The sequence below is a fragment of the Myotis myotis genome, unplaced genomic scaffold, assembly GCF_014108235.1.
Source record: "Myotis myotis isolate mMyoMyo1 unplaced genomic scaffold, mMyoMyo1.p scaffold_m19_p_11, whole genome shotgun sequence".
Lineage (NCBI taxonomy): Eukaryota > Metazoa > Chordata > Mammalia > Chiroptera > Vespertilionidae > Myotis > Myotis myotis.
The window spans coordinates 19,195,791-19,209,526 of record NW_023416315.1 but is presented as its reverse complement, the minus strand read 5'-3'; the positions used below and the strand labels follow the sequence as shown (position 1 = coordinate 19,209,526).

Here is a 13,736-nt window from a genome sequence, read left to right as displayed (position 1 = left end):
AGATCTCTTTCCTATGGAGGCCTCAGGCACAGGCCCTCTCGCCACCTCTGCCGCAGCTTTCTGCCCTGCACTGCCCTCTAGTGACCACGAGGAGACATTGCCTTCTCACATAGCCCCATCTCTGCAGCCAGGACCCGAGACCCAGCTGATGTGGTAGGAGGAGATCTTGCCTGTTGCTGACCTCTGACACAAGACGCAGGGACCCCCAAGAGCACAGGGGAAGCAGTTTGGAAACACTGGGATTGCGCAGAAGGATAGCAAACGGAGGCTGCCCTTTTCCCTGGGTGAGGGGTCCTGACTCAGACCTCCCATCGCTGCCCTTTCCTGCACACCTGCTCGGGAGCTGATCAGAGCTGGAACAAGGGCTGGAGTCCGGGGTGTAGCAAGGACAGGTAGGTAGGAGGTCTCGACTGGTTCAGGGGGCCCGTGTGGTGGCTGCAGGACACGAGGCAACATCCAGTTGTCTGGATGTCATTCCGAGGGCCGAGGTTTCAACAGGGCAGAGGCACGGCTGTGTTTGTCTGGGAGGCTGCTTGGTGGACGATGGACCGGGGTTGGGACTTTGGGAATGGACAGCCCAGTGAGGGGCCCACGCTACATTCAAAGAGCACGAGGGCCTTCGTGTGGGCCAGGCTTGGTGGAGAAAGGCTGACACCCCTCCCGCATCCCAGAGCGGACATGCCAAGCCCAGTGCCACGAGCCAGCTGGAATGTGAGCTGACTGGCCGTGTGGGCAAGGAGGGTCTTAAGACCTAGGACCTCATAAAGGTTCTTCTAGGGTCATGACCCTAGGCCTTCCCAAAGGTCTGAGAGCCTGTGCTTTTGGCCAAGCAGCTGACTCCCTCCCGGGCTGGCCTGGTTTAGCTGACCCCTCTCTGAGGCTCCATGGTCAGCCAGGTCCATGGCAACCTGGCCTCACAGGGACCCTGGGGCAGCCGCCTCAGAATCTCTATTCCTCTCCACTGATGACCAGATGGTAGAACCTTTCCTCCTTCCTTCCTTCCCTTCTCCCCCCCCCCCCCAGCCCTCCTTCCTTTCTTCCTTCCTGCCTGTCTGCCTCCCTGCCAGGCGCATCTATCTATCTATCTATCATCTATCTATCTATCTATCTATCATCTATCTATCTATCTGTCATCTCTTTCCTTTTCCCTCTATCGTCTATATCTACTGTGACTACATTACATGTAGTGGCATGGACCCACCACCCAACCTGGTCCTCAGATATAGTCAAGACTTACATGTGCTTCTCCCTATTCCTTCCCCCCTGCCACTTGATGTAATCACTAATATGAATTTTATATTTACCATTCCCTTGTTTTTAAAAATACTTTTTATCACATAGTTTTAGTCATGTATGAACTTTGTAACAGAGTAATTTGCTCTGTGTTATCTTGTAGGATTTGCTTTTCATCAGCCAATATAAGATAGCTGCAATGCAGGGAGGAGAGAGAAGATGCGTAGAGGTTATAATGTGATCTGTGGTGTTACAGTGATTTCCTCAGGAGCCTGGGGAGTGTGGTATGCTTGCTTCCCACGTGTGATTGCAAGGGGATTTTATTGTATTATTATTTAAATTTTTTATTGATTTTAGAGAGGAAGGGAGGGAGGGGGAGAGAGAGAGAGAGAGAGAGAGAGAAAGAAAGAAACATCAATGATGATAGAGAATTATTGATCTGCTGCCTCCTGCACACCCCACGCTAGGGATTGAGCCCACAACTCTGGTATGTTCCCCGACCAGTAATCGAACTGTGACCTCCTGGTTCATAGGTCAATACTCAGCTACCGAGCCAGGCCAGCCAGGCTGCAAGGGGATTTTAGACGAACGCATAACTTTCCACTTAGGTGTGTGTTTTAATGTGTATTAGAGATTTAACAAGCACATCCAGCATGTGATTTGGGGAATATTACTGCCTGGAAGCACTTTCCTTTTAAAATAAACTTAAAAATATGATATGTCTTGTCGGTTAAAAAATCCGTAAGTGACAGTAGGTGTTATGGGCTCAGCTGTGTCCCTCCAAATCCACATGTTGAAGCCCTGAACTGCTATCTCAGAGAGTGGCTGCATGTGAAAACAGAGCCTTTAATGTGGCCAATAAGTTAAAACGAGATCATTAGGCTGGGTCCGGATCCAATATGTCTGGTGTTCTTTAAAATTTTTCCCCTTTTTTACTGAATTCAGAGAGAGGAAGGGAGAGGGAGAGAAAGATAGAAACATCAATGATGAGAATCATTAATTGGCTACCTCCTGCATGGCCCCTACGGGGGATCGAGCCCACAACTCCGGCATGTGCCCTGACCAGAAATCAAACCGTGACCTCCTGATTCAAAGGTTGATGCTCAGTCACTGAGCCACACTGGCCAGGCTGGTGTCCTTGTAAGAAGGAGAGGTAAGGACACAGACAAGCACAGAGGGAAGACCATGTGAGGACATAGGGAGAGGCCTCAGAAGGTTCCAAACTTGCTGACACCTTGACTTTGGACCCTTACTCTCTGGAATTGTGAGGAAGTACCTTTCTGTTGCCCGAGCCTCTCCTTCTGCTGTACTTGACCAGCAGCACCAGCACACTCATCCACTAGGTAATGGGCAGATGGGGCACCTCAAGTTACTGAGTTGGAGGGCGTTGGTACTGGGCAAGGGTGTGGGTTTGGCTGGAATCCAGCTTTGCCAGTTCCTAGCTGTGCGACCTACAGCAAAATCAAAAGCTTTTTGAATCTCAGTGTCTCATTTTGAAGAAGGGAACCAGTAGCAAGCACCTGCCTGGAAGTTGTAGGATTAAAGATGTGGTAACAATGTATGTAAAATGCTTGGTGCTCAATAACGAACAGTCTCCTTAGGCCAGGGGTGGGCAAACTTTTTGACTCGAGGGCCACAATGGGTTCTTAAACATTGTGGTTCTTAAACTAGACAGGAGGGCTGGAACAAAAGCATGGATGGAGTGTTTGTGTGAACTAATATAAATTCAAAGTAAACATCATTACATAAAAGGGTACGGTCTTTTTTTTTTTTTTAGTTTTATTCATTTCAAAGGGGCCGGATCCGGCCGTAGTTTGCCCACGGCTGCCTTAGGCCCTCAACCTTCCTAATGCCGCCACCCTTTAACACCGTTCCTCATGTTGTGGTGACCCCCAACCATAAAATTATTTTCGTTGCTACTTCATAAGTGTAATTTTGCTACTGTTATGAATCGTAATGTAAATATCTGATATGCAGGATGTATTTAAGCGACCCACAGGTTGAGAACCACTGCCTTAGGGGCAAACAGGCCCCAAGTCGGGGAGGGGCTTGTTCTTTCATTTCAGTGCTGAGAAGGCAGAGCCCTTGGCTTTTGTGCCCCTCGCAGGCCAGGCTAGCCAGGTCAGTGGGCCTCAGGTGACCCCAGGAGCCAGCTGTGGTGCTGCCAGTGACCTCTAGGCGCCACGTGGCTGCGGGTTTGCTCCCCCAGGACCAAGGAGGCAGACATCCTCCCATTTCTCGTCTTGGGACATGCAGACTCCGATTGGAGCAGTGACCTGTTCTAAGCCACCCGGACGGACAGGACGGGGACCCCAGCCCGGAGTCCGTGGCCCACCCCTGCGCTGCCCTGGGCTCCTGTCTGTGGGCGGGGCCTCCCGCTCGCACGGGCGGGTTGGAAGGACGCCCCACCCCCGACGGCTCCAGGAAGGGGCGGAGTTTCCCGGCGCCGCGGACTCGTCGCCACGGCAACGCGGCCTTACTGGCCAACCGACCCGGGCCTGAGGCTGCGCGGCGGGCCTCGTGGGCAGAGCCGGGCATGGACAGCCTCTTCGTGGAGGAGGTGGCCGCCTCCCTGGTCCGGGAGTTCCTCAGCAGAAAGGTACGTGGCGTCGCCTGCGCAGATCGGGCCAATCGCTGTCCTCTGGGGCGCACAGGGGCTCCCCTGCAACCTCTGCACCTTCGGGGCGGGAGACTGCCCCCTGCCTGCTGCCTGCTGCCGGCCTCAGAGATACCCGGCAAAGCGACAAAGCACCACTTTCCTGGCCGGAATGGGGGTACTGCACTACCCAGGACCCCTTTTTGTCACCTCCCGCTCGGAACGCAGCCGCCGGGCCTGGCCGGTCCCCTCCGGGCTGAGGGTGGCCCAGGGGCGATGGCCCAGCGCCGGCCTCCATGGCGAACCCAGCCCGAGGCCTCTTTCCCGCCTGGAAAAACTGAGCCCCCAAAAAGGGAGCCCCAGGAGCTCACAAAGTTCCCTCCAGTCCGACCCTGCAGTCACGTGCATCCACAGTCCTTGCTGTGGTTTGGTTTTCAGTTCTGCTGCCTGGTCCCAGGAGAGCTTTTGGAGGGCTGGGCGGTTGGGGGGTCGGGCGGGGGGGGGGACCTTAGCTCTCCCCCTGCCCTGTCAGTGGAGCTGAGGGCGCCCCGGGAGTGAGGTGGTGGCTGGGGTCATGGCGGATGAGAGCGCAGGGACAACACCCATTACTCCTTCTACACAAAGTGACTGAAGGCTGGCCACCTGCCTGGTGTTTTGGGTCCCGGTGGTGTCCTGTTAGGCGGGTCGATGGGCCCTTGTCTGGGATTGAAACACACACACAAACAAAAGAAACAGTGTATATTTATCAGTAAAAAGTATATTTGTACTGATCTCAGAGAGGAAGGGAGAGACAGAAATGTCAGCGATAAGAGAGAATCATTGATGGGCTGCCCCACACTGGGGATGGAGCCTGCAACCCAGGCATGTGCTCTGATGAGAATCGAACCATGACCTCCTGGTTCATAGGTCGTTGCTCAACCACTGAGCCCCGCCGCAGGCTGGGCAATAAACAGCGTTTTGAATGGAGGAAAGGGAAGGGCTTTGGAGTCAGAGCAGTTCAAATGTCTGCTACTAGCCAAGAAAAACGATTTTAAATATAATAATATTACCAAAACTGTACTAACATAGTATAATATCACACAAGTTGTAGGAAATATTAAAAATCTGCAAATAACAGGATTACTTCTATTATATTCTAAAATATTTTTTTCCCCTCTGGCTCTATTTTTGTTCATCAGTTTATGTTGTTCAGTATATTCCGCAAATGAGTGAGATCATGTGATATTTATCTTTCTCTGACTGGCTTATTTCGCTTAGCATAATGCTCTCTAGGTCCATGCATGCTATTGCAAATGGTAAGAGTTCCTTCTTTTTTACAGCAGCATAGTATTCCATTGTGTAGATGTACCACAGTTTTTTAATCCACTCATCTGCTGGTGGGCACTTAGGCTGCTTCCAAATCTTAGCTATTGTAAATTGTGCTGCTGTGAACATAGGGGGTGCATATATCCTTTCTGATTGGTGTTTCTGATTTCTTGGGATATATTCCCAGAAGTGGGATTACTGGGTCAAATGGGAGTTCCATTTTTAATTTTTTTGAGGAAACTCCATACTGTTCTCCACAGTGGCTGCACCAGTCTGCATTCCCACCAGCAGTGCACCAGGGTTCCTTTTTCTCCACATCCTCTCCAGCACTTGTCGTTTGTTGATTTGTTGATGATAGCCGTTCTGACAGGAGTGAGATGGTATTTCATTGTCATTCTGATTTGCATCTCTCGGATGATTAGTGACTTTGAGCATGATTTCATATGTCTCTTGGCCTTCTGTGTGTCCTCTTTCAAAAAGTGTCTATTTAGGTCCTTTGCCCACTGCTCACTGTCTCGATTTTCTTACCTATAAAGTAGGAATAAGAAGACGTTCCCCTGGCAGATTTATAATGAGGATTAATAATAATATATGGGCAGCTCCAGGCACTGTGTGGTGCACATAGTCGGTATTCAACATTGTCTCCTCCCCATCTCTGATGTGCACCTGTTTGAAAGTCTTTGCTTTTTAAACATGTATTTTTATAAAAAAATTTTTTTTAAAGGCATGTGGCTTCATTGTATGTGCTCTGTTTTTATGACTAATTGCCTTTCCATTGCCAAGTCCTGGCTGGACATTGGATACATCAGTGACAGGCCCACGAGGCTCACCACCACTGTCATTTTTACAAAGTCTGGCTAACCCAGTCAATGATTTTCTCTCGTCATTGACGGTTCTTTGTCTTTCTCCTTCTCCCTTCCTCTCTGAAATCACTAAAAATATTTAAAAAGAAATAAAAGTCTGGCTATCAAGCGAAGCTCTCAGAGTTTTCCTCATGCCTTTCCTTTCTCGAGTAACAGCGAATGCCCACGTCCTCACCTGATGTCCCAGGCGCCCTTGACCTCAGCTTACCCTCCCACTCTCATTTCCAGGTTCCTCCACCTGCTCTTCCCCGTTCCGCCCAAGTCCCATTTCCTCCAAGAGGTCTGCTCAGGAAACTCCCGTTGGATTGACTGGCTCATCCTGTCTGGTTTGTTCGCTGATGCTCAAGTTACAGTTCACACTTCTGTCTCTCTCACCTGCCAGATAGGTCCACACAGCCGAGCCTGAACTGGGTGGAACCTGGACAGTCGTCTGGCTTACCTGGCCTCTTGCCCTTGCCTTTTTTACCTGGGCACCTAAAGCCCTGAGAGGAGAAAGGAGGTGCCCACAGCCCCGCACCAAGTCATTGAGAGCTGGGGCTGCAGCCCTGGGGCGGAGACCACGCACCCCCCACAGGGCTCCGCACAGGCAGCACCAGCAGCTGGAGCCACGAGAGTTCCCATCATGGTTTGAGGTACCTTCTAGGACTAGGTTCTTGCTTGTTTTCTCAAATCCTATAACAGCCCTGAAAGGCAGGTATAACGACTCCCTTTCCTGCAAGACTATCATGAGAGTAGGAGGCGAAGAAACTTGCCCACGTGAGCAGGTCAGATCCCGTTACAGTGGTTCTCAACCTTCCTAATGCCGCGACCCTTTAATACAGTTCCTCATGTTGTGGTGACCCCAAACCATAAAATTATTTTTGTTGCTACTTCCTAACTGTAATTTTGCTACTGTTATGAATCGTAATGTAAATATCTGATATGCTATATGTGTTTTCCGATGGTCACGACCCACAGGTTGAGAACCGCTGTGTTAGAATGACATCCCAGCGAAGGTCTCCCAGGCCTACTAGGCTGTCTGTGACCTGGCTCCCCGCTTCCCCTGGGACCTCATTCCCCAACCCAGCTACTTACTCACCAAGTGTGACCTCCTCTCAGGGGGAGTCATGACAGTGTCCTGGCGATGTCAGGATCCATTGTGGTGACTCTGGGTGGCCCCAGCCTCCCAGGTCCGTGGCCCCTCTCTTGTAGGGACAGCCCCACCCTACCTCGGCCACTCTTTCCTGTGGCCCTGCCCTCAGTTTGTCATTACCAGCACTGCACACCCTTTCATAATCTCAGTTCCAAGTACCCCACCATTCTCATATCCAGTCCCCCTCCCCCCGGTAGTCTGACATAAACTGTTCTTCACCCTCACATCTCCATTCCCGTTCCTACCACCTTTTACAGGCCCTCACCTGATCGAATGTGAGCTCTGTGAGGGCCAGGACTCGGACCTGTTCTCTCTGCCTCCAGCTGCTGAACTGGTGGACTAGTGGTCCATTCCCTTTGTTTCATAGACGGGAAACCGAAAGATAGGAGTGAGCACTGGATGAGGCTCAATGAGTAGCTGACTCCCTAAAACTGTGTTCTTCATCTTTGTCTCCACTCTCCCTGTTCTGTCTCCACATTAGCAGCAGCCACACTGCAAACGCATCCCTGGTTTCTGGCCTGCTTCCTCATCAGAATGTCAGCTCTGTGGGCGGTGGGGAGCATTGTTTTTTTCCTCCTGTATTTCCTGCATCGAGAACAGCCTGGCACATAGTAGGTGCATGACAAATGTTTGCTGAGTGAGCGAAGGTTAAGTGGGCCGGAGGGCCGAGGACTGGCGGCTCCTGAGGGTGTTCTCGTCCATCACCCGGTGGTTTTCGAATGCCGGAGTGCAGGAAGTCCTGGAGCTGGGGACGTGCCGAGACTTGCTGATGCGATCCCTGGACCAGCTGCTGCCCAGCAGAGGAGGACCCTCCCGGCAGAGGAGGACCCTCCCGGCAGAGGTCTCCTCATCACCTCGATGCGGCGAAGCCATGTGAAGCCCAGAGGAGAGGCTGGAGCCTGCTCTCCGGCCTCCCTAACGCCCCAGCATGGCCCTACCTTTGCCAGCACACACACCCTTTCTTTCTGTCCCCCTGCCTAAGGCTTTCTTCTTGTTCTCTTTGGTTCAAGGATGTGTTCTGACCTCTTGTTTCACATGTTCTTCTTGCCTCAATTCATGGCCACAGCAGGCTTGTCTTGTTTTCCCAGCAGTGAGAGCCTCTGCAGAATTCTGAACACGGAGGCGAGGGGAGGAGCAGAGGGCTCCCCCTGTGCCAGGCTGAGCTGTTTGTGAGGCATCGTCGCCTCGTCCTTCACTGTTTGAGGATGACCATGGCCTGGCGGGCGAGGGGGGCAGCCAAAGTGCTGTGGTTGTTTCTTAGCTGGGCCTTCTGGGAGTTCAAGTCCGGGTGATGGAACGTGGCTGGGCCTGGGTCCCAGCATTGCTGCTCTCAGCCCTGCTAGGTGACTCCACTGTGTTACTTGGGGCGATTCCACCCTGGCTCCAATATCTGAGAGGAGAAGGGAATGAATATTGGGCTTTTGTTTGTTTTTCCTTTTGTTTGCTTTTAAAGCTTCATATTCTGTGGCCCCCAAACTAGGGCCGAACCCTGGGCTCCTGAGCCAGCCTCTGGGGAGTCAGTTAGCTGACTTTCCCTTTCCTTTTCTGTAAAATGGTCCAACAACGCCTGCCTCACTTTGCTCAGCCCACAGGGTCGGGGTCGTTGTAAGATTCAGAATAGTAACTGTGAAGAGAGGTCAAGTGTAAAGGTCATGTGAAAATACATTCTTCAGTCAGGTTTTGGTCTTTGCAGTGTCCTTGTGAGGAAGGCAGGATAAGCATGGTCATAATAAACACCAGCAGTCCGCTGTTGATACTGCGCGCCAGAGAACAGAGGGTTTTGATTTAACGTGGTAACTGAGGCTTCCGATTCCCGACTCCTCCCCGCAGGGCCTGAAGAAGACGTGCGTGACCATGGACCAGGAACGCCCACGCTCCGCTCTCAGCATAAACAGCAGAAACAACCTCCGCAAGGTTTTGCATCTTGAATTTCTCTACAAGGAGAACAAGGTACGTGCTTGTAACGTGTGGCGTGACGTTCTGGAACTGAGTTTGGCAATGTCAAAGCAGGCAGGGGCCCTGCCAGGCCGGCAGAGGTGGGCAGCAGGAGGCGGGCACACCTGCGGTCAGGGAGAAACAGACCCAACCGAATGCTGCCGAGTCCCAACTGTGAGTCAGTTCCAGCCCCAGCCAGGCCTGGGCTGCCCCACGGGGGTACTGCACATGCCCAGCCAGGAGGCTCCTTTTGAACCCGAATCTGTAACAGTTATTCCCTGTGCTCCCCCCGCCCCCCCCCCCCCCCGAGGTTATTTTTAGTCAGACTTTACTCAAGAACATAGTATTCAGTTTTACTAAAATTTTCCATTCCCTGCCTGCCTAAGGGTATCCTTCTTCAGTTCTGAGTAATACCTTGCTCTTTAATTCAGGCAAAGGGAGGCTTGGGTTCAGCCCCCAGGGGCATTGGAGTTGAGAATGGGTGGGGGTGGGTGGGACTTCCCCAAATCCCTGGCCCCCCCCACCCCCTTACCAGCTCTCCTGGCACCTGTCCTTGCTGTGCTTGTCAAGGTTATGCGAGAGTGTGTGTGGCTGTTCAGTTAGTATCTGCCTCCCCTACCACCCTGAGCAGCAGGAGGCCAGAGATGGCATCCATTTTGTTCACTGTTGCATCCCCATACTTACCATGTTGCCCGATGACGTAGTAAGTAGTCAGTATGCATCTCTGGGTTATATGACTGCCTGACTGAATAAATGAATGGATGGATGGATGGATGGATGAATGAAGCTGCCATTCTGACTTAATTGCTCTTTCTGTTATGAAGACAGCATCTTCTAACTGGATTGAAGAATGGTCTCTCCTGCAGATGTTGCCTGGGGGTAGGGCACAGTATCACATTTGGAAAGAACCTAATGACCGTGTAGGTTAGCATTTATCGCAGTTTTAAAAAGGCTGTACAATGACATCACCTGCAGAGGTTTCATGGAAAACAAAGGATGGAGCAGTCCTGTTTGAAAGAGAAATGAAAAGATCCTGCCCTCCTGGCCTCCTTGGCAGCCCTTCAGGGACGAGCTAAGCAGCTTTTAAACCACCGATGGGACAGGAGACGGGAGCCAGAGAAAAGCGGCTAGTCCAGGTCTCAGCATTTCCCCAGTAGGAGCCGGCAAGAACCAAATCCTCCGCTTCCCAGTCCGATCCCAGTAGTGGCTGTCAAGTTTCCTTTAACTGTAACCCTTTTCTCAAATGAAATCTGAGCAGTTGGGTTGGGATGGGTCGGGGCACCCTCTAGCTCTCCAAGGCTGTTTCTGACACCCCCAGGGGAACCTCAGAACCACCCTCGTGCACATACATCGCAGCCCAGGGAGGAACTGGGCCGGGTTTCCCTCCATAAAGTGAAGGAAATCCAAGCAAACCTATAAACCGCCAGAGATGGGTAGCAGGAGGTAGGCCACCCACAGGACCGCTCAGGCAGCCGAAGGAGGAGGAAGGGCAGTGGCAGCCAGGAAGTCCTGGCAGAGGCTCAGGAAGGACAGCGAATAGATGCCTCTCGTCCCTGGGCCCTGGGGTGACTCTCGGGCCCCTCCATGTCCTGCATGCAGTCAGCTAAAGTTCTGCAGAAAGAAGATTAGTGACCCAGATCTCCAGACCCCTCATTGGCTGCATAAGGCAGAGAGTGGACTGTACATTTTAGAAAGGTTTTTCCACAGAGAGTGAGACAATTAACCAGAAAATTCAATGAACCGTCGGGGCAGTGGGGTTTTTCATGTAAATGCCTCTCTACCCAGTTTTCTAGACATCTTTGCCACTCGAGTTATTTTTATCTCTTTACTATACTATAGTCTCCCTAAGGTAACTGTTGTTTAAAGGTATTTGAGATCTTTTCATTAGATCTTGATACGTACCCTGATTCTATGATTTATATAGTGGTCATTAGCTATTAAACAATTAATTGGAGCTTAAAATGCTTATTAATTATCTCTTACATAATGACATTGACATTCACACAAAGCCAGCATGATTCCAGGGAAGCCCTGCAATTTAATGTTAATCCCAGGAGCTTGTCTGTTCCTATTAAATATATGAGAGATAAAAATGCCTGTGTAGAATTGAGGCGTTGAGAGCTGGTATCTAGATTCATATAATGACTATGTTTCTTATGAGCAAAGTGATATGAAAAGCCATAAAGTATAATTCAGGTAATCAGGGCCCTAAATCTCCTGTGTTGAAAGAAAAAACTAGGAGGCTGAAATAAACTAAAATATATATCTTCCTCCTGACTCGCTTCCTTGTAAGTTTTATTTAGATTTAGATAAATATATCTTTGGGGTCTCATAATAAAAAGAAAATCCATCTCTGATTTTGACTGCCTGATCACCCTGTGGAATTTGGTCCCAGCCCATCTGGCTGTGGGTCTTGGTCCCAGAGTTCTGCTGCATAGATCAGGGGAGTAAGAAGGGGTGGGGACTGGATGTGCCCAAGGGTTCCCTCTGTGCCAGGCTCTCCATCAGGGGCTTTACTGCTCTGATTGCAAAATGCCCCACCGAACGCCCCACGTCTGGCTGTACTTCCCAAGGGCTTGGTTTCCCAGCAAGTGGCGTGGGGACTGACACAGTTACCTGGCCTGGTCCCTGAGGCCAGCCTGTGGATCACTGCTTGGATAGCTGTCTGTCCACATTACGTAGGAGAATTTGAAAAGAAATCAGGACTACAATCTTTGCGATTTAAGACTCAGTGGGGCCTAGGAATATGTATTTTTAAAAGATGTCCTAAGGTAATATTTGGTACGGTCAGGGTTAGGGAATACTGATTTTTTTTTTTAATATATTTTATTGATTTTTTACAGAGAGGAAGGGAGAGAGATAGAGAGTTAGAAACATCGATGAGAGAGAAACATCGATCAGCTGCCTCCTGCACATCTCCTACTGGGGATATGCCCGCAACCCAGGTACATGCCCTTGACCGGAATCGAACCTGGGACCCTTCAGTCCGCAGGCCGATGCTCTATCCACTGAGCCAAACCGGTTTATTTCCACAACCAACTACTGAAGAGTTTCATTGATCTTTTTCCTTTTTTTAAGGTTGGAGTGTAAACCGACTCAATCCTGAGGGCCTCTCTATGCTCTTGGCAGTAACCTGCTGCGTTCTCCAGTGCCCAGTGTCAGATGCAGGGGATATGAACTAAGAGCATATCCAGATCCTAAATGTTTACAAACTTTGGAGTTAGCGATCCCTAAAGGCTTAATTTTTTAAATGAAAGGGTATATATTTTATAAAGTTATCCTTAGGAGAAAAAGCCAAGATGAAATTTAAATCGAAATTCAATTGCCTGTCTTATGCAATGGAGGCCAGCTCTTTTAGGATAGAGATTTTTGTCTTCATCTGTCATAATCTATTCCATCACATATAACAATAGGCAGTTGGGAAAGATTGCACGACTGAGAAGTTGACAAATTTATGTGAAAGAATTAGAATAGCCATCTTTGCTACCATTCTCCTGAAGCTGTACATGCAATTAATGATATGTTTTTCTTCCACTGATAGGCAAAGGAAAATCCTCTGAAAACAAGCCTTGAACTCATTACCAGATACTTTCTGGATCACTTTGAAAATACTGCCAACAGCTTCACTCAAGAAACACCAATGCCTGCACTTCCAAAGAAAAGTAACAAATTGCCATTGAGATGCTCAGAGGCCACCCTGGTAAATATATATGACCTTGCAGATGAAGACACAGCGTGGAGAACATCACTATCAGAAACAAGCAAAGCCAGGTACCTTCTCTGTTTACACTGCGGGTGACTTCCTGGTGCTGCTGTAACCAACTTCTCCAAACTCAGCGGCTGGAACAGTTCTCCAGAGAAACAGAACCAGTGGGAACCCAGAGGGCGTGTGTGTGTGTGTGTGTGTGTGTGTGTATGTGTCGGTGTGTGTGTGTGGTGTGTGTGTGTGTGTGTGTGTGTGTGGTGTGTGTGTGTGTGTGTGTGTGTGTGTGTGGTATGTGTGTGTGTGTGGGGGGCGTGTGTGTGTGTGGTATGTGTGTGTGTGTGGGGGGGCGTGTGTGTGTGTGGTATGTGTGTGTGTGGGGGGGGCGTGTGTGTGTGTGGGGGGCGTGTGTGTGTGTGGTATGTGTGTGTGTGTGGGGGGCATGTGTGTGTGTGGTATGTGTGTGTGTGTGGGGGGCGTGTGTGTGTGTGGGGGGCGTGTGTGTGTGTGGTATGTGTGTGTGTGTGGGGGGCGTGTGTGTGTGTGGTATGTGTGTGTGTGTGTGTGTGTGTGTGTGTGTGTGTCGGTGTGTGTGTGTGGTGTGTGTGTGTGTGTGTGTGTGGTATGTGTGTGTGTGTGGGGGCGTGTGTGTGTGTGGTATGTGTGTGTGTGGGGGGGCGTGTGTGTGTGTGTGGGGCGTGTGTGTGTGTGTGTGGGGGGCGTGTGTGTGTGTGTGTGTGTGTGTGTGTAAAGAGATTTATTTTTAGCTCATGATTGTGGGGGTGGGCAAGTCTGAAATCTGTAGGGCATGTTGGCAACTCAGGCAGGATTTCTGTGTTACAGCCTCAAGGCAGAATTACTTCTTCTCTGGGAATCTCAGTTTTTGCTCTTAAGGTTTTCAAAGGATTGAGTGAAGCCCACCCATATTACCCAGGCAGTCTCCTTTGCTTTACATCAACTGATTGTAGA

At 50.3% G+C, this 13,736-nt stretch overlaps 1 protein-coding gene across 2 annotated transcripts in view; it reads left to right on the top strand.

Moving 5' to 3' along the window:
• Window positions 1-3,687: 3,687 nt before the first annotated feature.
• MINDY4 (MINDY lysine 48 deubiquitinase 4) overlaps window positions 3,688-13,736 on the top strand; it is a 93,102-nt gene continuing 83,053 nt past the window's right edge. For both annotated transcript variants that reach the window (XM_036327699.1, XM_036327698.1), the window contains exons 1-3: window positions 3,688-3,832; window positions 8,960-9,079; window positions 12,606-12,835. In XM_036327699.1, the coding sequence (XP_036183592.1) occupies window positions 3,770-3,832; window positions 8,960-9,079; window positions 12,606-12,835 (413 nt within the window). In that variant the 5' untranslated portion in view covers window positions 3,688-3,769. The remainder of the gene's footprint in view (window positions 3,833-8,959; window positions 9,080-12,605; window positions 12,836-13,736) is intronic.